General features: G+C 37.5%; 2 protein-coding genes across 2 annotated transcripts in view; one reads left to right on the forward strand and one right to left on the reverse strand.

Annotated features, from left to right (window-relative positions):
- tsnaxip1 (translin-associated factor X interacting protein 1) overlaps positions 1-19501 on the forward strand; it is a 68780-nt gene extending 49279 nt beyond the window's left edge. The window contains exons 10-16 of the mRNA XM_080187073.1: positions 996-1063; positions 2796-2924; positions 4683-4841; positions 6031-6140; positions 12924-13044; positions 13882-13988; positions 17749-19501. Coding sequence (XP_080043199.1) covers positions 996-1063; positions 2796-2924; positions 4683-4841; positions 6031-6140; positions 12924-13044; positions 13882-13988; positions 17749-17974 — 920 coding nt within the window. The 3' untranslated portion in view covers positions 17975-19501. The remainder of the gene's footprint in view (positions 1-995; positions 1064-2795; positions 2925-4682; positions 4842-6030; positions 6141-12923; positions 13045-13881; positions 13989-17748) is intronic.
- Positions 19502-19760: 259 nt separating this feature from the next.
- The window catches only part of cenpt (centromere protein T), a 94994-nt gene continuing 92034 nt past the window's right edge, over positions 19761-22720 (reverse strand). Inside the window, exons 18-20 of the mRNA XM_080187985.1 lie at positions 22295-22423; positions 22145-22192; positions 19761-20721 (exon numbers count right to left, since the gene is read on the reverse strand). Of these exons, the coding sequence (XP_080044111.1) occupies positions 22300-22423 (124 nt within the window). The 3' untranslated portion in view covers positions 19761-20721; positions 22145-22192; positions 22295-22299. The remainder of the gene's footprint in view (positions 20722-22144; positions 22193-22294; positions 22424-22720) is intronic.

A 22720-nucleotide genomic window follows, 5' to 3' on the forward strand; every position in this document is an offset into this window, starting at 1 on the left:
TAAGAGTGGCATAGGCAAAGGCCTGGGAAAGATTGTATGCATATCCTCTCAACTAGGGGACATTATGTAGCACAGTGGAAACTAAAAGGGTGAAATTAAAAGAATGTGGGGAGAACTAAAAAAATGCTATTTGAAACTTAGTCACTGTGTCAGAATATTGGTGCTCTAATATTATGGATAGTTGAAGCCTGTATTGTGCTATTAGATTTCTTTCACCCTTTTTACTCTAGATACTTTTGCTCCTGTTTCAGACTGCTCTCATTATTTCAGATTGCTCTCATTATTGAGCCTGCACTTTGTAAGGGGTAATCTCACATGCTCTGACATGTAGGTAAAGTTTATAGCTGCCCAGAAAAGAAACACAGAACATTTTATACATAATATGGCTTCATTTTATTCTCTTCGTAAGGTTGCAGAATAACAATACACCAAGCTGATTTTATCCGCTAAATAGAATTGCTAATACAGTAGTTGAACATTTGATAATAAAAATAACAGACAAAAAAATTACTGCAGTTGTTAGTTTTAGCTAATTTCTCATTATAAACAAATAATAAAAAGGTTTGAAAATTCTAACAAAAAACATGCTATGCTATCTTAGATTTTTTTTACATTCCTGCGTTAATTAACTGTCTTTGGAGGTTTAAGACTGACTCACCAGTTGAAAAGGTCAGGCTGATGAAAGAGTTCAAAGTTTTTTTAATCACAGACAAATAAATGTACAGAGTTTTGTATTCAGATTGGATGCCTTGACCTTTCTCAAAGACTTCCATTTTCAGATATGTTGACTAATGATATGTCAAATTTAGCTGGGATATGATTTCTCTGACTGAAACTGGTTTTCAACCCCGTATGTATATTGGAAGAAATAAAGACGCCAATAGCAAACTAAATTTTAGACAAGGATACTTATTTTTGTCATAAGCTACCTTCCGCAAAGGTTTTTTTTAAAGTATCAAATCATAATTTATGTTTTTTATTTTTAATTTGAACAGGTGGCCTGTCTTCAAGTCAGCTGGAGAATCTTCCAGTTGAAGCTGAAGAAGATTACTTTGAGGGACTGGTATGAGTTAATCATTTATTTAATATTACTGGGAAATCAATGAGATCAATATATCCACCACGTATTTGTTTAAAAATCACTTATGTGCGCTTTACCTGAATCATTTATCATTTAAAAGATTATTATTTTTTACAATCATCTGAGGGATCTGGAATGCACTGCTTGAAAGGGTGGTGGAAACAGATTCAATAGTAATTTTCAAAAGCTAATTGAATAATGATGAAGTATCTGACAGTCTGTGAGAAAAGAGCAGGGAAGTGAGTCTAATTGGATAGCAATTTCAAAAGCGTGTTGGCTGAATGGCCTCCTGTGTTACATCATTCTACGATAACCACACAGGGAGGCGATGGCCCAATAGTAGACTGTTAATCCAGAAACTCAACTAATGTTCTGGAGACCCAGTTTCAAACCCCACCACAGCAGATGGTGGAATTTGAATTCAAATAAAAAATATCAGGAATTAAGAATCTAATGATGATCATGAAACCATTGTTGATTGTCAGAAAAACTCCTGGTAATGTTAGAAACATTGTAAAATTTTATTTTCATTTAGAGACTTGAGTGTTGCTGGTTGGGCCAGCATCTTTTGCCTATCCCTAACCACTCTCTATCTCAGAAGAGATTTGCGAGTCAACTATAGACAGCAGATTTCCTTCCCTAAATGACACCACCGCCTCTTCTATTAATTAGGGAAGTTAAATTGAGCTAACATAAGAAATGGGATTCATATGAACATTATTTCATTCCTCAGCAAATAAGATAGAAAGACTTCCATACAATTTCTGAAGCATGTTCAGAATTAAAATTACCAGTATTTAGGTATGAATTGTGTTACTTAATAAATGTGTCAAAATCCATCAGTATTTAGGCCTTTGTTAAAACAACTGAAAAGCATTAACATATCTGTTACTGATACTAGTATTGCAACCCAATTTATCTTCAATTCCCATTTATACTTTTTAAAACTTTGATTAATGTTAAGCAGTCTCCTGAACAGATGTGATTGACTCTTAACTGCCTTCTAAAGTGATATCAAACTGTTACAAAGACCTAATAGCATTTGTGGGAGCATCTTCACAAAATGGACTTAATGATTTAAATAAGAAGTCCCACCTTCATGGTCTCAGAGTAACTAAGGATGAATAACAACTGTTAGTCTTGCTAGCAATGCCCACATTTCAAGAATTACATTACTTGATTTCAGAAAAAAAACTTTTATTTATATAATGCCTTTCATGACCTCAGCAGGTTAAGTGAATTGGCCATGCTAAATTGCCCCTTAGTGTCGCAAGGTGTCTAGGTTAGACGGATTAACCATGTTTAAATGTTTGAGGTTAGAGCAATGGGGAGGGGACAGGGCTTGATACTCCGTCAGAGAGTCGGTGCAGATTCATTGGGCTAAATAGCCTCTTCTGCACTGGAGGGATTCTATGTCACAAAGTGCTTTACATCCAACTAATTACTTTTGAAGTATTGAATATTGCAACACAGGGAAACACAGCAACTAATTTGCGTTCATCAAGGACCCACAAGCAGCTATGAGAACCAATTAGTTTTTGAGTGACATTGAATATTAATAAATATTTGCTCCAGACGGTGGGAAAATTGCCGTTTGTTTTGAAGAGTGCTAAGGGATCATTTATATGCATCAGAGTAGACAGACAGGGTCTTAAATTAATATTTCATCTGAATGTAAAACAAAGGTTATAAACAAAATTAACATTTTGTGTAGGGTACTGGAGAAGATGTTATTGTATATCTGCGTCACGATGGTCTAATCAAGAATGTGAATTTGGCCAAAAAAAGCATAACCCAAACGCTGCAGGAAATTTGGAAAGAAAAAATGGCAGCAGATCTCCAGGTGTGTGAATTCAGTCCTCGAAATTTCAGCAATGTCTTTCTCACAGCTGGTAAATGTTCTCACAAAAGAAAACACTGTTCAGTTTGGAAGGATAGTAACTCAATCCTGTTGATTATTTGGAGAGATTGCAACAAGGTAACATAAGGAAAGCAGTCATATATTAACAGCACATCTGTTGAACTGGACATCTTACACTCATTACACACAGTAGAGCTAATATACATATATGACATATTTGTCTTTGTCATATGTTTTGTGTTTTTGCAGAATTCTAGTGTGCTTCTAGTTTGCAGACAATAAAAACTCCAACTGTAGCATCAGTATCACAAAGAAACCTCTTGTGTCATAAATTATTATTTATCTTGTTAGAGCCCTGGACCCAATGTATATTATGAAGCCAGATTTTTCTTTTTGACATAAAAAAACAATTTTTCTTTTTGACATAAATATGAGGATGCTTCACTCCGAGTAATTCTACTGAAAAATTAGGAATATTTTATCAAAACAAGCTTTATTCATTACAGTTTGAATATAACTAACAAAATGAAATAGCTTAACTTTAACTGTTGATCAACTATTTCAGTTCCAAATAAGCAACAATTGTCTTACACCCAACTGCCACTTAAAATACAGTTAGCAAACCCAAGCATACGTGCTATAAATTAGGTTAACACCCTTGAAGCTTTCAGAGAGGCTTTGACTGCCGTCTTTAAACAAATCCCAGCCAGCACTGAACTGAAAGCTGTTTCTCTGCTACAAATCTAGCTCCTCCCATTAATTACATTATCACATGAACCTCTTTACGTCAACCCACCTTCTATTCCTTTAATCAAATAAACAAAGGAAAAGTAAACAAGAGCCTATTAGCCCTCTCTTAAGTAAACAGTACATAGCTAAATGAGTAATTATGCTGCTTTCACAACATCTGTACTGTATTCTTCCCAGACATACTGGTTGCCTGCAAAAAAAACCTGAATCTTAAAACATTCCCATCGAACATAAAATACATCAATAGCACTGTATCATAACAACCTCCAATTTTTATACCATGAACTTGGGGAAGACCCTTTTCTGACTCGTATATGGTGAAACCTCAAGGATGGTATTCATATTACACTTAAAACTCTCTTTTTAAGATGGCAAGTTTCGGTGAGTGATTGTATATCTGGCTTGCAGACTCCATTATAATTTTGTGCTGAATTAGCTGATCTAGCTGATAGTGGTAAGGCAGGCAGCACCCTTTAGATAGGGAGGAGAAAATTTAGCAGGGTTCCTGATTCTATTTGTTTTTTAGTGCCCATTGCTGGAAGTGGACAGAGGCTGCGATGTCCTACTCCACCTGCAGTATACACCAGTGAAATTCCCACAACTGGTAATGGCCTGGGTTAGGAAAAAAAAGAGGCAGTGTACATGGGTGGAAAGTAAGTAATGATAAGGCTGAAAGTGTCCGTGATATCAACCAACATCAATGTGAAGACTCACATCTGAATAACATACTAGGCAATCATTGCTTTCTGGACCTGCACCCAGCATGAGAGAATTGGAATTAATTTTTTTTTAGCTTAGCTAATACTTCATAATTGATTTCCTAAAGGCATATAGTAACTACAAGAAAGAAACTTCCATGAAACAAGAGAACTTCATTTATTTTCCATGCATTGATAATATCATTGTATTTCTGAAAGAGATTCCTGTTTCTGTGAAGATATTTACATAATTTAAAAAATTCTAATGCTTGTTTTCTTCCAAAATATATAGAGTGGGACAAGGTCCATCCTTCCTGAGTTTTTCCATAACTTCCTCCAGAAGAAATATGGAGATTCAGCTCTGCTTTGGGCCTACAACATTTATTATGGCTGCAGGAATCATCAGAAAGATGAATTCATCAGTTTGTTTTTCAGCATTCTCAACGGAATTGTGAGTTTCTACATTCTCTAATTCAATAGAGTTTGCAGAATTTCAAGTGTTAATTATATAAGAATTAAATGGATTATTGTTGACCTAACATTATTGATTGGATATCTTAGTGTTTTTCTTTGTATTTGTGCTAATACTGTGATATGGACACCATGTGCTACAGGCATGGTGAGAAGTAGGGGGCGATATTACTAAAAAAATTCTAAGTCCAGAACGAACAGGAAAACAGGAGAGTTCTCATCCATTTGTTGAACAAGTTCAAATCCAGAATGTTGTGCACATAGTGCATGGAAAAAAGGGCTAAACCATTCCTTGCCTGTAGGGAAAGAGGGTGGGGGACTTAGACCACCAGCAAGCCTGCTATGCTATTGCGTACGTATAGACATCCCTGGCAACCAGCAAAGGCCTGACAGGTCTGAAAGAGAGATCTGTCAGGCCTGTACTGCTGCAGCTAGCCTTAACAAACCCCCACTAGCTATCACAGTGGCCCATGGCTGATCGCAAGCCCCACACCACCCAGAAATATCATCCCCTCCCCTCCCCATCACCACCAAGATTGATCACCCCATCCCTCCCCCCTCCCCTAACCAATTGCAATGCAGAGTGACAGCAAGTCCCCCCCTCCCCCGCCGATGACAATGTTACTGGGCATAACTTTGGGGTAAGTTTTAAGTGAAATTAACAATGCAAATGCAGTAACTTCATGAACATCGCGGGGAGGTTAAATGTGAGATGCAGTTTTTGTGACATTAATGGTGAGCGGCACAAATCAATCAGCATCTTCTGATAATTCACAATTTACTTGCCAAAAGTTATGATGGATTTATGCATTAAAGGTAAGATAAACAATTTTGACACAGTGTCTTTGGCAAAATCTGCATCAGTATATTCACAATCTAGTGGAAATGTAAAGTAACAAGTTAATGCTTCACTACTATCCACTGCAAAGGGACACAACTTTGTTTTGCTTTTAGTGATTCACTATATAGGTAGTTCCACACTGTAACCATCATTGGAGAAAGGAGTATCATGAAAGTTGGATACTTAACCAATGGGAGTAAACACACAGATAATGAGTCACTTGGAATTATTGGCCAAAGTTTGAGAAATAAAATGGAAGAAATGGTATATAGCTAAGACATTCTCGCATTGTTGTCTAACTAAGATTCTGTTCCAAAATTGTTTTTAGGTGGATGAAAGTGTATACTATGGGCAGATTCAACATATTTCACACGTGCTGAAAGAACTGAGAGCTCATGACACCTCTGGAAAAGGAATTCTCTCCAAACAGGAGTTCAGGTTGGAGTTATATTATATTATATTGTATTACATGTATTAGGATTACCTAGGGTAATCAAGTGCCCTTAAAATGAGTAATGCAATGGGAAGCATTAAAGAACATTGACACCCCTAACTAGACTCATGGCTCTGAGTCTCTATGATTGGGGTCCTTAAACTTATCTGCCTCTTCAGTGTTGATGAATTTAGTCCACTGTAGCACAGGGCAAAAGCAGCGTAACTTTCTTTTAGGAGGAGAGATCCCTACAACCACTAACAACACCAGTTGTATACTGGGAGGGGAAAAGAATCATGTGGACTTTGCAGATACCATAAGGGACATTGTTGGCACTGTGGTTGTAGGTTGCCTTTTCAGTTTAGATGTTAGACCTGGAATTTAAAAATGAAAAAATTAAAAGATGAATATTTATTCAAATATATCAATGAGATCATTGGACTAGTAATCTAGATGCCCAGGCGAATGCTCTGAGGACGAGAGTTCACATCCATCATGCAGCTGCTGGAATTTAAATTCAATTTTTAAAAGAAATCTGGAATTGAAAGCTTAGTCTCAGTAATGGTGACACGAAACTATCATCGATTGTCATAAAAATCCAGGTAGTAGGCCATTCACCGCTCGAGCCCAATCCACCATTCAATAAGATCACATGTACTTGCCCTAGCCCCATATTCCTTGATACCTCTGCTCAATAAAAATTTGTCTATTTCAAATGGTCACCCACTGCTGTTTGAGGAAGAGAGTTCCAAACCGCCACCACTCTGTGTAGAGTGTTTTCTAATATCTCTCCTGAATAATTTGGCTCCAAAATTTAGATTTAAGGCTCTAGAACCAGGGGCCATAATCAGTGGAAACAGTTTATCCTTATCCAGCCCGTTCAGGAGAGATTTTAGAAAACACTTGTACACACGGAGTGGCAGAGGTTTGGAACTCTGTTCCTCAAACAGCAGTGAGTGACCAATTGATAGAAATCTACCAGATCTATTTCAGATTAAACCTATCAGATTAGCCCTCAACTTGCTGAATTTGCAAGAATAAAAACCTAATTTGTCTAATCTCTCCTTGTAATTTAACCCCTGAAGTCCGGATATCATTCTTGTAAACCTGCAGTGAACTTCTTCCAGGGCCAAAACATCCTTCCTAAGGTGTGGTGCTCATACCCGCTCACAGTACTTTGTGGAGTCTAACTGAAGTTTTGTGCAAGTGCAGTATAACATCTGAATCCCTATGTTCCCTTAGGTATGAAGGCCAGCATTCCATTGGTGGTCTTGACTATTTTCTGCACCTGTTTGTGGCATTTATGGACCTATGTACTTGAATCCCCAAATCTCATTGAAAATCCACTGAATTTAACTTTGTGCCTTCTAAAAAAAAAACCTGATTTATCCTTTTTTGACCCAAAATGGAATCTCACACTTACTTGTATTAAAATCCATTTGCCATATTTTGGCCCATTCACCCAATCAATCAATATCATGTTGTAGTTTTATGCTGTTCTCATCACTATCTACACTGCTGACCAATTTTGTGTTGTCCGCAAATCTTCCAAATTATTTTGTCATTTGGGACTCTTAACTCCTTCTGGAGTTACTTACCTGGAGTACTGTGCGCAGTTCTGGTCGCCTCACTACAAGAAGGATGTGGAAGCTGTTGAGAGGATGCACAGGAGATTTACAAGGATGTTGCCTGGATTGGGAGGCATGCCTTATGAAAGGTTGAGAGAGCTAGGTCTCTTCTCCCTGGAGAGACAAAGATTGAGAGGCAACCTGATGAGAGGTTTATAAAATGTTGAGAGGTATAGATAGGGTGGATTCTCGGAGCTATTTCCCAGGGCTGAAATGGTCGCTATGAGAGGTCACAGGTTTAAGGTGCTGGGGAGCAGGTACAGAGGAGATGTCAGGGGTAAGTTTTTCACTGAGGGTGGTGAGTGAGTGGAAACGGCTGCCGTCAGTGCTGGTAGAGGTGAACTCGTTGGGTCTTTTAAGAGACTTCTGGATGAGTACACGGGACTTAATGGGATTGAGAGTTATAGATAGGCCTGGTAGGTATGGATATGACAAGGCGCAACTTGTGGGCCAAAGGGCCTGTTTGTGCTGTAATGCTCTATGTATGTTCTAAATGGCCTAGTAAGCCAAGGGGAATGAGGAATAGGCAGCAAAGAATGACATTCCCAGTGACGCTCGCATCCCATGACATAATAAATAAAAAACAAAGCATTAAAAAAACTATCAGAAACCCCGATGACTGAGTGAGCAAATTAAATAGCATTCAGCTGTACAAACTTAAAAGGGACGTGGGATTAGACTGGATAGCAGCTTTTCATGGCCTCATTCTGTGCTGTAGGTTTTTATGAGTTTACATGTTCCTGTTTTAGATTTGAGTTCTGATATGGGTTGGTAATAATGGTGCTACAAGAATAAAGGAGTCTTGCTACAATTTGGTGAGACTGCATCTAAAATACAGTGTGCAGTTTTGATTTCCATATTTAAAGAAGGTTTTATTTGCATTGGAGACGATACAGTGAAAGTTCACCAGATTCGTTCCTGAGATGAGCAGTACTGAAGACTTGTGCTCCAGAATTAATCCACCCCAACAAAGCTGATCCATTAAAACTACAATGTTAGCATCTACCTGACAATGTCAAAAAAAAGCAGGAAAAATCCAAACCATCAGCAGCAAAATGATGGAAGGTGTCATCGACAATGCTATCAAGTGTGTTACACAGCAATAACCTGCTCACTGATGCTCAGTTTGATTTTTACTAGGGCAATTCGATTCCTGACCTCACTACATTACCGTTTGGTTGGTCCAAACATGGGCTGAACTCAAGAGATGTGGTGAGAGAAACTGCCCTTGTCACCAAGCACAAAGGAAGATGTTTGTGGTTGTTGGAGGACAACCACCTCAGCCACAAAACATTGGCACTAGAGCTCCTCAGGATAACATTCTAGGTTCAACCATCTTCAGCTGCTTCATCAATGACCTTTCTAATAGTGTAAGGCCAGAAACAGGGTTATTTGCTGATCGTTGCACATTTTTCAGCATCTTTCACAACTCAGATACTGAAGCAGTCTTATCAATATACAGCAAAACCTGAACAACATTCAGATTTGGGCTGATATAAGTGGCAAATAGTATTCACATCACACAAGTGGCAGGCAATGACTATCTCCAACAAGAGAGTTTAACCATCTCGCATTGACATTCAACTGCATTTTCATCTTTGAATCCCCCACCATCAACGTCTTGCAGGTTATAATTTGCAAGAAACGGAACTAGAGCGACCATATAAGCACAGCAGTTACAAAAGCAGGCCAGCGTCTAAGAATTTTGAGGTGAGTTATTTACCTTGTGATTCCCCAAAGCCTCATCACCATTCACAAGGCACAAGTCATGAGTGTGATGGAATGCTCCTCACTTGCCTGGATGAATGCAGCTTCATAAAAATTACCCCAGTCCAACTCTGGCATTATCATACAATAAAAATTAGGAGCATGAGTAGGTCATCTGGCTCCCTGAACCTGCTCAGCTATTCCATAATCATGGCTGATCTGACTGTGACTTCAATGCCACTATCCTGCCTATCCCAAGAAGCTTGACACCCAAGGACAGAGTACCCACATAATAGGCACCAAATCTACAACCTTAAACATTCTCTTTGCTACCACTACACGTCAGTGGTGGAGAATGAGCAAGATACACAACCACAATTTGCCAAGCCTCCTTTGATAGCATCTTCTAAACCCACAAGCTCCACCACCTAGCAGGACAAGAACAACAGATACATGGGAATACCACCGCCTGAAAATTTCCCTCCAAGCCACATACCATCTTGACTTGGAACTATATTGCAGTTCCTTCACTGTTACCAGATCATAATCCTGGAGTTCCCTTCTTAACAACATTGTTGATGTACCTACACAATACGGATTGGAATAGTTCAAGAAGGTGGCTCACCACCTCAATGGCAATTAGGGATGGGCAATAAATGCTAGTGACACTCATATCTCATGAATTAATTTTTTTAAAAAGATGAATCTTAAATTTGAGATTCTTAAAATCTTGTTATCTAAAGGTGTTAAGGGATATGGGACAAAGGTGGATGTATAGAGTTAGGTTGCAGCCATGATGAATGGTAGTGGAATAGATGCGAGGAGCTAAATGACTTATCCTGTTTGTAAGACTAGAAGATAATGTGAATTAGTCCAAAGATAAAGTTTAAGCCCTTGTGTTGGATGATGATGACTTTTAGGTGGTGCATGGAGCCAGATTAGAATGTACACGAAACAATATCCAACTTTGGTATCAACTGTTTCGACGGAGTGTTTCCGGGGGCCATTGGTGGAATAGAGAGACCATCAATGGAAGTAATAAAGTCCAGTATTGTCAGGAGAGACAAACAGAAGCAAAATTGACCCTGTCTTTCAGCACAGGTGTCCAATAACTATTGCACAACTAGGTCTAGTGAAACAGTAAAGGAGCAAGGATCAAGAAGATTGAAAACTAATGATTAGGAGCAGGGAGCTTGAGGAGGCTGAAAGACAAACTCATAAGATGCAGATGATACAAAGGTATGTAGAGGTACAGATAGTACTGAGGAAGCAGGGGGGCTGTAGAAGGACTTGGACAGGTTAGGAGAGTGGGTAAAGAAGTGGTAGATGGAATACAATGTGGAAAAATGTGAGGTTATACACTTTGTAAAGAGGAATGGAGGCATAGACTATTTTCTAAATGGGAAAATGCTTAGGAAATCAGAAACAAAGGAACTTGGGAGTCATTTTTCAAGATTCTGTTAAGGTTAATGTGCAGGTTCAGTTGGCAGTTAGGAAGGCAAATGCAATGTTAGCATTCATGTCGAGAAGGCTAGAATATTCTTTGCTACAGAAGGCTGTGGAGGCCAGGTCATTGAGTGTCTTTAAGATAAAGACAGGTTGTTGATTAACAAGTGGGTCAGGGGTTATGGGGATGAGAAAACTATCAGCCATGATTGAATGGTAGAGCAGACTCGATGGGCCAAGTGGCCTAGTTCTTCTCCTATGTCTATAGTCTAAGATGAGGGAACTAGTCAGGAAGGATGTAAATAAGGTTGAAAGAGTGCAGAGAAGTTTCACGAGAATGTTGCCGGGACTTGACAAGCTGAGTTACAGAGAGAGATTGAATAGGTTAGGACTTTATTCCCTGGAGTGTAGAAGAATGAGGGGAGATTTGATAGAGGTGTATAAGATTTTGTTGGGTATAGATAGAGTGAATGCAAGCAGGATTATTCCACTGAGGCTGGGGGAGAAAAAAACCAGAGGCATGGGTTAAGAGTGAAAGGAGAAAAGTTTAAAGGGAATATTAGGGGGGGCTTCTTCACGCAGCGTGGTGGGAGTGTGGAATGAGCTGTCGGTAAAGTAGTAAATGCAGGGTCACTTTTAACATTTAAGAAAAACTTGGATGGGTTCATGGATGAGAGGGGTGTGGAGGGATATGGTCCAAGTGCAGGTCAGTGGCACTAGGCAAAAAATGGTTCGGCACAGACAAGAAGGGCCAAAAGGCCTGTTTCTTAGCTATAATTTTCTATGGTTCTATAGTCGAACATGTGAGAAAGGAGGAGCTGGTCTGACCCAAACACTGATGGACAATGACCACAGCAAGCAAGATAGCAGCAAAGCAGAGATTGTTCAGCAGCTTGGAAGCAGAATATAGAACAAAAAACAGCAAAATCCATCCAAGTAATCTGTGTAGACTATGAAGTCCAAGTGAAACAACAGAATTGAACGGAAGAAAAAGCCAATCGCTGGAATAGAGGAAATGGAGCGGAGTATAAAATCTCAGTTGACAGTGAAATAGAGTTAAGTAAAGCATAGAATTAAAATCTGCTTGCTTCTGCACTGTTCTTTCCAAAGCCTATACTTAACTATTCTGTGAAGTGGAAATACTTACAACTTACACATTTGGGAAATAATACATTTGATTGATGCATCATGAGCATATGCACATTTAATATCAATGTGGCCTGCTGCTTAATCATTTTTTAAACTCTCACTCCTCACCACCCCTGGCCCAGCTTGTTGGTATATAATTAAGTGCAAACTGGCAATTCTTGAGAAGCCCAAAGTGGTTTTTGTTCACACGTAAGTTCAGAAAGTGAGTGTTGACAATTTATTTGACAACAGGTTTATTTGGTAGCAAAAGCCACTAGCTTTCAGAGCACTGCTCCTTCATCAGGTGACAAAGGAACAGCAGTCTAAAAGCTAGTGGTATTTACTACCAAATAAACCTGTTGGACTTTAACTTAGTGTTGTGAGATTTCTTACTGAAGCTTAAACCCAGAGTTCAATGGACAACTTTGGCTTTCCAGTGTAGCTTTTTAATTTGGTGTATGTAGCCCAATCCATCACACAAACCAACTTCTCATCCATTGACTCTGTCTACACTGCCTGCTGCCTCAGCAAAGCAGCCAGCATAATTAAGGACCCCACACACCCTAGACATTCTCTCTTCCACCTCCTCCTGTCAGGAAAAAAAATATGAAAGTCCAAGGTCAAGTACCAAGCGACTCAAGAACAGCTTCTTCTCTGCTGCCATCAGACTTTGAATGGACCTACTTTGCATTAAGTTGATCTTCCTCTGCACTTCTAACTATGAGTTTAACACTACTTTCTGCACTCTTGTTTATTTCTCTATGAATGGTATACTTTGTCTGTATAGCATACAAGAAACAACATTTTTCACTATATTAATACATGTGGCAATAAATCAAATCAAACTGGAAAATAAAAATTGAAAATTGTTTCTTGCAGTCAAACCTTGAAGACAGCTCTCCCTAACAAGAAAGAAAATTACATCCATGAGCTGATTGCAACTGCGACATCCCAACTTGCAGATGACAAAAAAATTAAATATAATGCCCTATTTGAAGAGGTAATGTAGAAAACTATTTTAGTTGTGGCTTGGCTATTTTTTCACACATTGAACATCTTTCAAATAATATTCTCAAGAATAGAGTTAGCCCTCCTCAATGGAGACGAGCCTAAGTTTAAATAACAAAACCACCAGAAACTGGTTCTTTACAATATGTTCACCATGTTGCCTCCTCCCAATTATGCCATGCAGTGCACAGGTCTACAACCTCAACAGTTAAGGAAATGTTTGTCCCACCCTTTACTGGGGCCTATATGCCCTCTTATCAGCACACATTTCTCTCAAGCTATGCTGTAAATTATATTTGAGCTGAAGGGTGCAGGGAAAGTCTGCCCACTCTAAGATAACTTATTGCTCAGCTCCAGCAAGATTTGGTTCATTTTAAGTTTCCTTTTTTTTGTTTTGATGAAGTATCTTTTGGATTTATTAAGACGTTGGAAAACTATTTTAGATCCCAAGCTGAAGACAGTTAGCCTTATTCTCAACAAGAATATTTAAACACAAGCATGTCAGCCTCAGAGACACTAGGAGTTTTATAAAGATGATATCTCATTGGATAAATGTATAATGTGCAAGCTAAACACAAAATAACTGTCCACAAATGAGGAATCCAACTTGATGAGAAAAAGAATGCCTTTGTGATTTATCTTTGCAAAGGAACTTTCAGAAGGAAAACTTTCCTTGCAAGTTTTTGTACATTTCATGATTTCAAATTTACCTAACACTAATTTTGTCTTTTTCTGTTAAGGAAGATTTCTACCAGGGTTGTTACAAACTCCTAATGCATTTTTAGTATGGTTTCTCATTGTATTATTTTCTTCTGTTGCTGCTTTACAGAATACAGAAGGCACAGCAGGGGCTTTTGTTGCATTGCTGCAAAGCCAATATGCAGCAGAGAAAATCACATACCTCAAAGAACTAAGAAATGCTGTGGGAGACACAGAGTAAGAGACAAACTTTACTGTAGATCTTATTCCAGCAGAAATATCATCTGTAAATAAGGCATTATAAATGATTTGCTGCAAAATACACAAATTGAATAGGCATTCTGATTTCATAAATCAGGTTCAACTTCCAACTCGTTTTGAATCTCAATTGTTTTTACTGAGATAATTCCTGTATTTAACACAGTGGAATATTTTAATTAATATTGCTTTCCAACTTAATAGTAGATGTGGCATAATCACATGACACTTATGCAGCCTGAGATTTGACAGAAACGTTATTGCTCATGGAATAAAAGGGACAGTAGCATCATGGATACAAATTGGCTGAAAATAAGAAGCAGAATGTAATGGTCAATGGATGTTTTTTGGGCTAGAAGGCCACTTGTAGTCAGGAGTCAGTACTGGGACACTTGCTTTTTCTGACATGTATTACTGACCTAGATCTTGGAGTGCAAAGTTTGTGGATGACTCAAAACTTGGAAGTATCTGTGAAAAGCATTGTAGAACATCAGAAGGAAATAAGTTGGTAGAGTGGGCAGATAGGTAGCAGCCGAAGTTCATTGTGGAGAAGTTGAGGTTATACATTTTGGTAGGAAGAACATGGAAAGACAATGCAAAAGCAAGGATAAAATTCTTAAAGGGGTGCAGGAGCAGAAGGACCTGAGTGTATTTGTGCAGATCATTGAAGGTGACAGGACAGATGGAGAGAACAGTTAATGAAGCATATAGTATTTAGAGCTTTACTAATTGGGGCATAGACTACAAGAAACAAGGAGATTATGCTGAACTTACACAAGAGAATTTGATCTCAGCTGAAATATTGTGTACAGTTCTGGGCACCACACTATAGGAATAGTGAAAATACATTGGAGAAAGTGCAGAAGAGGTATACAAAAATGGTTCCAGGGATGAGAAACTTTAGATATGAGGATAGATTGAAAAGGTTGGGACTGTTCTCCTTGGAGAGAAGGCGGCTAAGAGATTTGATAGAGATGTTCAAATCATGGACAGACTAGATAGGGATAAATTTTGTTTGTAAGAGGATCAAGAATGAAAGGGCACAGATTTAAAGTGATTTGCTAAAGAAGCAAATAGAACAAATTGTTCAGGTCTGGAATGCACTGCCTAGAAATGTGGTGGATGCAAGTTCAAACGAGACATTCAAGGAGGTATTAGATGATTATTTGAATAGAAAAAGTGTACAGGGAATGGCACTAAATCATGATACTCATTTGGAGAACTGGCGCAGACACGAGTCAAATGTCATCCTGTAACATAACAGTCCATGATGGTGCTGCTATCGTGTTATTGGGTTTGTGGGTAGCAGATTACTGGGAAACCAACTACTTTTGTGGCTGTTGTGTTAGTTACAAAGGACTCATTAAAGTTAATAGTATTAGGTTAGTTTACTTCTTAAATTTTAAACTGTTATTGTTAGAAATTTTACAATAATTCATTTTGAGAGATGATACTGTGCCTTTACAAAATGTATTTATATCATGTTTCTTGTGAAGTGAAGGGCATGTTTAAAAGTCAGCTGTCTACACAGTGCTGATTTGTTTGCTCCAGGCAGTCCACCTGCTGAGAATTCAGAAGAATAATTAATCCTAGATAATTGGAAGTTTGTTTTAATCTGAGCTATTGCGTTTTTGTTTAGGTCTGCAAGGAGTAGGATGTCTTTCTCTATTCCTGTCTGGAGTCTGCTGTTTGGGTTTGCTAGAAAATAGGTTTCTCTCTCTAGAGACTGGTAACCCACATAAGCCTGCATTGTTTCACTGAATCATAGAATCCTACAATGCAGAGGAGGCCATTCAACCCATTGAGTCTGCACTGACCACAATCCCACTCATCCCCACGCATCTACCCGAGCTAGTTCTCCTGATACTAAGGACAATTTATCATGGCCAATCCACCTAACCTGCACATCTTTGGATTAAGGGAGGAAACCCACGCAGACACAGGGAGAATGTGCAAACTTCACAGTGACTCAAGTTGGGAATCAAACCCGAGTTGCTGGTACTGTGAGGCCACCATGCTACTGTTTGCTAACTGATTTTGAAGAGCAGTTTAAATGTGAGGAATATTGCTTAATTGGAATTGAGATAGATTAGTAGTTGAGAATTATATTTTGTCATGTTTAAGTATTTTGATTAGTGAAAGTTAAACTAATTCATTTGTAAAATTTAAATTGTATTGTTAAAGTTTATGATAAAAACTTTCTGGTCAATGGAATCACATCTGGAGTGAAGCTGCTGACACTTGTGCCACAGTGAAAACAGTTAGGGTCTAGTTTAACTTCATAACATATCCTGGGGTTTCTGATCTGGTCCCTAAAACTTGTCTTAAAACATAATTTAAATCAAGGATATACAGCACAAAATTGCATTGGAAACTTTGGCACACGACATACAATTGAATAAAGGATGGTTTAGTGGTGGCATTGTGTAATATTTTAGTGTAAAAGGTAATTAAAAGAATAAAATGAATGTTGTGTTGGATAAATCCAGTTATGCCCAAACCACATATAAACCTTATCTAAAGTCCTAGTTGAAAAACAAAGCAGCTCAAAGTATCACTGAGCAGTATAATCATTGTGCTGGTGACTCAAATGATGCCTAATTATGGCCATCTTAAAAAAAAAATCACAATTGGTATTTAATATTAACCAGTGCAGAGAAAACAGCCAGCAGTTTAAAAATACCACAACAATATTTTCTTCACAGTCTGACATCAGACTACTTACTAGTGCAGGTCTGAAAGTTTGCTGTAGTTCACTACAAAACTATTTAGCAAAGGCTTTCTGTCAAACCAGCTTACTTTATGGAAATGGAAAGTGCACAATGTAGATTCAATTCTGGCTTTCGAAAGGAAATTGGATAAACATGAACAGAATATAGGATATAGGAAGATGACCGAGGAATAGGACTAACTAAATTCAAAGAGCCAGAATTGACTGTGCTGTAATGATCTATGATTCAATGCAATGTTCAATGTATTATATACATGCTACAGTTGTGGAATTAGTTCAATTAATTTCAATGGGGAAAAATAATTTTTTTTAATCAGAATGAACACATTTCTATCATTTTCCCCCAAACTAAAGCTGTTAAAATCTTTTGATCTTAATTTTTTTTGGAGCATAGTCCACTAATAATGGTAGAAAATGAAACCATTTAATTTTCTACTTCTGTTTTTTTCTTGCTCAGAACAGCTCCTGAATATGATGAGCATTAAAAAAACAAGCAAGTGAAAGTAGAAATTAAAGACCATTGTCACAAATAAGGGATTTTACTAACCAGATAAACTGCAAGTGCAGTAGTCAACATTGTATCAATGTCAGCAGAACTTCAGAATAAAAGAACAGACATAAAATAAACTTGATCCTTTTATATTTACATAAATGTATTGTTTAAACTGTTAATACCACATTCTGACATACTGAACATCTCGAGAGAGAGAATCAATTGAGATAACTCAGTGCTTCAAGCTCACTTATGTCTTAATTTCTGCTCCCTAACATTAGCAAGCTCCAGGTATTCACGCTAATATTCCCTCTTGCATTCTCAACCCTACTTATTTAAATGCCATTTGTAACTACCTCTGGTGAAATAGTTCTGGGAGGATGTGGAGAAGTTAAAAGCACTCTGGTTGCAATCAAATTTATATAACGCCTGCAGTGATTATTATGTAATCCAGTGAAGCTAAAAGAACTGAAGCAAGTATTGATTTTATTCTCTTACCTGTTCTTTATCCACAGGGAGCTGACTGTGGCTGACCTAAAAAAGGCTTTTCAAAAAATTGATCCTTCAATGGATCCACAGATACTGGCAACATATTTATCTCAAGGTTTCCAAACAACGAAGGAACAACTCGATCAAGCTGCTGCTGTGGACACTGACACTGTTTTTGACAGACTACAAGCAAATGACATAAAGAGAGTAGGACCTCAGAAGCCAAAAAAAAAACCCAGTTCTGATGCATAGTCTTATTTAATGTTTATATTTTAAAAAGCACTTTACAACATACATTTAATTAGAAATGTAGAAATAGCATAAAAGGCCATAAATAGCACACACATTCAATTTAAGAAAACATTCACAATCCGTTTTTTAAAAAATGATTGCTGAATACCTAAATGGCATCCACTGGAAACCACTAGTTAAGTAATATTCCATGCATGATAAGTGGCAGTCTATACCATGTTGATAATATCAGTACAGAGTTATGGTAATTCCACCTTTAAATATACATCAAGGCAACTTTGAGAATACGCTTAGTGTGCATGTTAAATATTGACATTTTAGATATTCTTTCCGCAACTGTTTCTTTATAATGCATGTATTTTTTTTTAAGCATTTTGGACAATGCAAGATCATCTGATTTCTTATTGTTTTCAGAGTAGCACAACCTCCAGAAAAAATAAATTCAATATTTAAAGAAGCAACAATAGCAGGACATTCATCTTTTCATCAGGTGGCATACTTTATTAAATGGCCTTCTTGCTGCACATAAATGTTTTTGAATTGAGTCACTATACTTTCATTTTGAAAATAAATTATATTATTAGACTACTTTTCTTTGCACTTTTTAGAACTCCATATTGAAAGTTTTTCTGTAAATTAATACACCGTTAAAATTGACATTCATATCCTTTCAAGTTAGTACTTGGCACTATTCAATTATGGTCATATATTAGAAGCAGCTTTTCTAAAATAGATTTTATAAAGGTGAAAGAAACTGAACTGATTCTTAACACAGAAGTTTGAAGATCACAATTCCTACTTACAGTAATGAATTCAAGTGTTGGTATTAAAATAAGCTGCCCAGATATTAAAAATGTCACTTGTCAGGGAAGTTTCTGAGGCAACTATCATTTTCTTCCATTTCTGCACAGCAACTTATTTTGCAGTCTATAGGCTTTGTGGCTATCTGCCAACTTATCTAAGGAATCAATTTTTAATGACTGGATTGGTTTACTCAGTATCACACCAGAAACTGAACAGTGACAATTCTGGTTTAATAACACCATATGGAGCTGAATGAACTAATGTCTCAGGTTTGCCTCAAACTGACAGTAGCAGGAAACACCTTGGAAAGTCTCAACATGTGGACACTACATAAAATTGGAGCTCAAGAAATTCTGTCCTCTGGTTCATAGAATCTTGGCAGTGCAGAAGGCCATTCGTCCCATCGGGCCTGCACGGAGAACAATCCCACCTAGGCCCTATCTTTATAATCCCATGTATTTATCCATCTAATCCCTCTAACAAACACATTTTTGGACACTAAGAGGCTATTTTGCGCAATCAATCCACTAAACCTGCATATCTTTGGACTGTGGGAGAAAACCCAGACACTCACTGGGAGAACAGGCAAACTCCATACATGATGTGGATGTGCTGGCGTTGGACTGGAGTAAACACAGTAAAAAGTCTGACAACACCAGGTTTTAGTCCAACCGATTTATTTGATAGTAAACTCACAAGCTTTCGAGGGGATTCCCTCTTCGTCAGGTGAATGGAGAGTTCTGGCCTCAAGGCCAGAACTCCATACAGTCAACCAAGGCTGGAATTGAACCTGGGTCCCTGGTGCTGTGAGGCAGCAGTGCTAAAAACTGTGCCACCACGCCGCCCTTGCAAGAGATTTAAATAAATCAGCTATGTTACATATTTATCGAGGCTAATAAAGTAATAAAAAAACTCCTCTAATGATTGCAGTTTCACAATTGACAGTTGAACTTTATGCAAAGAAGGTTCATTTAAAATTCAATTTTACAAATAATTTGATGCCTTTATTATGCATTGTACAGAATTACAAACATGAATCAATAAAATGACTAAAATACTCCGTAGCCTGCCAAACAGATATGATACAATACCGAGCTTGATTATACATAGAGGTTATTAGAATGCATACCAGAAATCATGGAACACAACAGACCTGTCAATGAATTCCAATTAGCATTTGTAGAAGTGAACTACCTCAATGATGTATAATGACATTCATGATTTATCACTTCATTATGACTATACTTTTAAAAAGTCAAAATAACTTGGTTACTTCATAAACCAATAAAACGCGAAATCATTTAAACTACTTGAAATTACAAAAAACCTACAAGGTATTGGCAGCAGTTATTGATGGACGTGAATTAAAGATTACTCAGACAGAAAGTTCAATGCAACAATGGTAAAGTTTTACTGAGCTAGATGCAGCCTTTCTTTAAATAATTACAAAACATTTTACATAAAATGTACATTGTTTGCACGATGTTCTCTTAAACATTGGTCATGGAAGTCACATCAAGTCAGAAAAGCAAAACTCAGAACTAGAGGTGTAGAAGATCTGCATTTTTTAATGGAGCATCTACAAATCTATTTATTTATTTGGATAGTCTCAACTTTCTTTCTGGCGAGCACAACCCAGAACATAATTGTGCACAATTTCTTGTTATGAAATTGGCAATCGCACTCAGAACGACTCAATGAGGAAGGGGAAAAATTCAGAGTGGTGGAAAATTGGGCTACGGCACATCATTTTGCTGAAGAGATTACTCGGCAAATTGGTGTGACATGCCCTAATCTGATCATGTCACCATTTAGTGCCAAAAATGCTTGGTACCAATATCTATAATCTTGACAAGGACGTTAAAAAAAGTTCAGTAACTCTCAGTGAGGTTGCCTCCGAGCCTGGTTTCCACTGAGTCTCAAGCTTTTACATCTTGTTCTTTCTATTTAAAAGAAAAATTAAAGTTTAAAAAAATGATGCAAATATAAACATACAGATCTTTTATGTTTTAGAAGAGGAAGATTATGAAATTATAAATGGTGGTCATTAGGAAACAATCACAGAGCTGCAGAATTATGATGGCACAGAAAGGAGGTTATTTGACCCACTGAGACCATGCCAACTTTCCATAGAGCAATCCAGTCAGTCCCATTCCTTTACTCTATCCTCATGGCAGTGCAAATTTATTTCCCTCATATACCCATCCAATTTCCTTCTGACAATTACTGACCCTCTCCACTCCGATCAAGCACTGTCCTAGGCAGACAGGGAAGGTTGATATAGGGAATGCAATGGATAATGTCTATATTGATCTTAAGAAACCATTTGACAAAGTACTATGTAGAAGTCAAGTTAACAAAATTGAATAGGAGCGTGAGCTTGGAGAAAACATTTGGCTTAAGCACATTCACTCACTACATAAAGTTCTTTGTATAATCAGATATTGGCAACAGCTTTTCTTGGCCTACCTTGTCTAAACCTGTCATAATGTTGTACATCTCTATTATCTCACCCCAACCTCCTTTAGTCCAAGAACAATCTTGTTCTGTAATCTAACCTATAGCTAAAATTCTTAATCCCTGGAACCAATCTGCTAAATTTCCTGATCACCCTTTCAAGGATGTTCATATCCTTCCTAACATGTCATGTCCAGAACCGAACACAATTTATATATCGACCGACCGGAGCTTTATAAAAAGTTCAGCATAACCTCCCTGCTTTTGTACTCAATACCTCTATTTATGAAGCCCAAGATCCCACATGCTTTGTGAACCACACTCTCAACATGTCCTGCCACATTCAAAGATTAATGCATGTGAACCTCTGTCCCTGCACATTCTTTAGAATTGTGCTATTAAGTCCATATTGGCTCACCCTATCCCGCCTGTCAAAATGCATCACCTCATACTTCTTATTAAATTCCATCAGTCCATTCTACGAGCTTACCTATGTCATATTGCAGCTGATTGGTATCATCTTCACTTTTTGCTGCACTTCCAAGTTTGATATAATCAGCAATTTTTAAAATTTTATCTTTTTCCAATATCTAAGTAATTTATATCACAAAAAAGCAGTGCTTTACCATCCTCCTGTCTGAAAAACCATCTACAACAATTTGCTGTTTTCTGTCCTTAAGCCAATTCTTTTTTCCAAGCTGATACTGATTCTCCTATACCACAGCCTCAATTTTCTTAACTTGTCTCCTACATAATACTTTGTCAAATGGCTTAAGATCCATACAGACATTATTCATTGCATTCCCTGTATCAAACTTGTTATTTCATCAAAAATATCAATTGGATTCATCAAGCACAGTAGGTTTTAAAGTTGACAAGATCCATTGATTAAATGTAATGCCGCCTCACCATGTTTTCCTAATAAAGAGATCCCACAAAACAACAGCTCCTGCAAGTCTGTAAAGTCAATAAAAAAGGCATAAACATTTATGTTAGGGCTTCACCCATCTAATGTGGGAAATAAAATCAATACATTTGATGAGATATCATTATACATACACTATTTATTTTTTGGGAATGATCTTACTCCCACTGACAGCCATTGGAATTAATTTTTCTCTGCATTCCATAGGTAGATGGTGTTCTATCAATACGTTCAAGGGTGTCTTGGCAGTCACAAACCCTTGCCTAAGGACCAGAAAACACAATAATTTAACAACACATTTAATATATGGATCTCAGTTGTATTCTATCAGATCAGCTTAGAATTTTGCCTTTCTTCCATAATCTATTTCAAAAAGAACTTTAGGTTTTTTTTGAAAAAAGCAAAATACTCCAGATGCTGTAAATTTGAAATAAAAACAAACAGAAAATGTCAGATAAACTCAGCAGGTCTAGCAGGATTTATGGACTGAAAGAGTTAATGTTGCAAATTTAAATGATAATTCTACAGAACAGATTTTTAAAAAATATGAAGGAACATTG

Source organism: Carcharhinus amblyrhynchos, chromosome 4 (assembly GCF_965287045.1).
Source record: "Carcharhinus amblyrhynchos chromosome 4, sCarAmb.v2.hapA, whole genome shotgun sequence".
Lineage (NCBI taxonomy): Eukaryota > Metazoa > Chordata > Chondrichthyes > Carcharhiniformes > Carcharhinidae > Carcharhinus > Carcharhinus amblyrhynchos.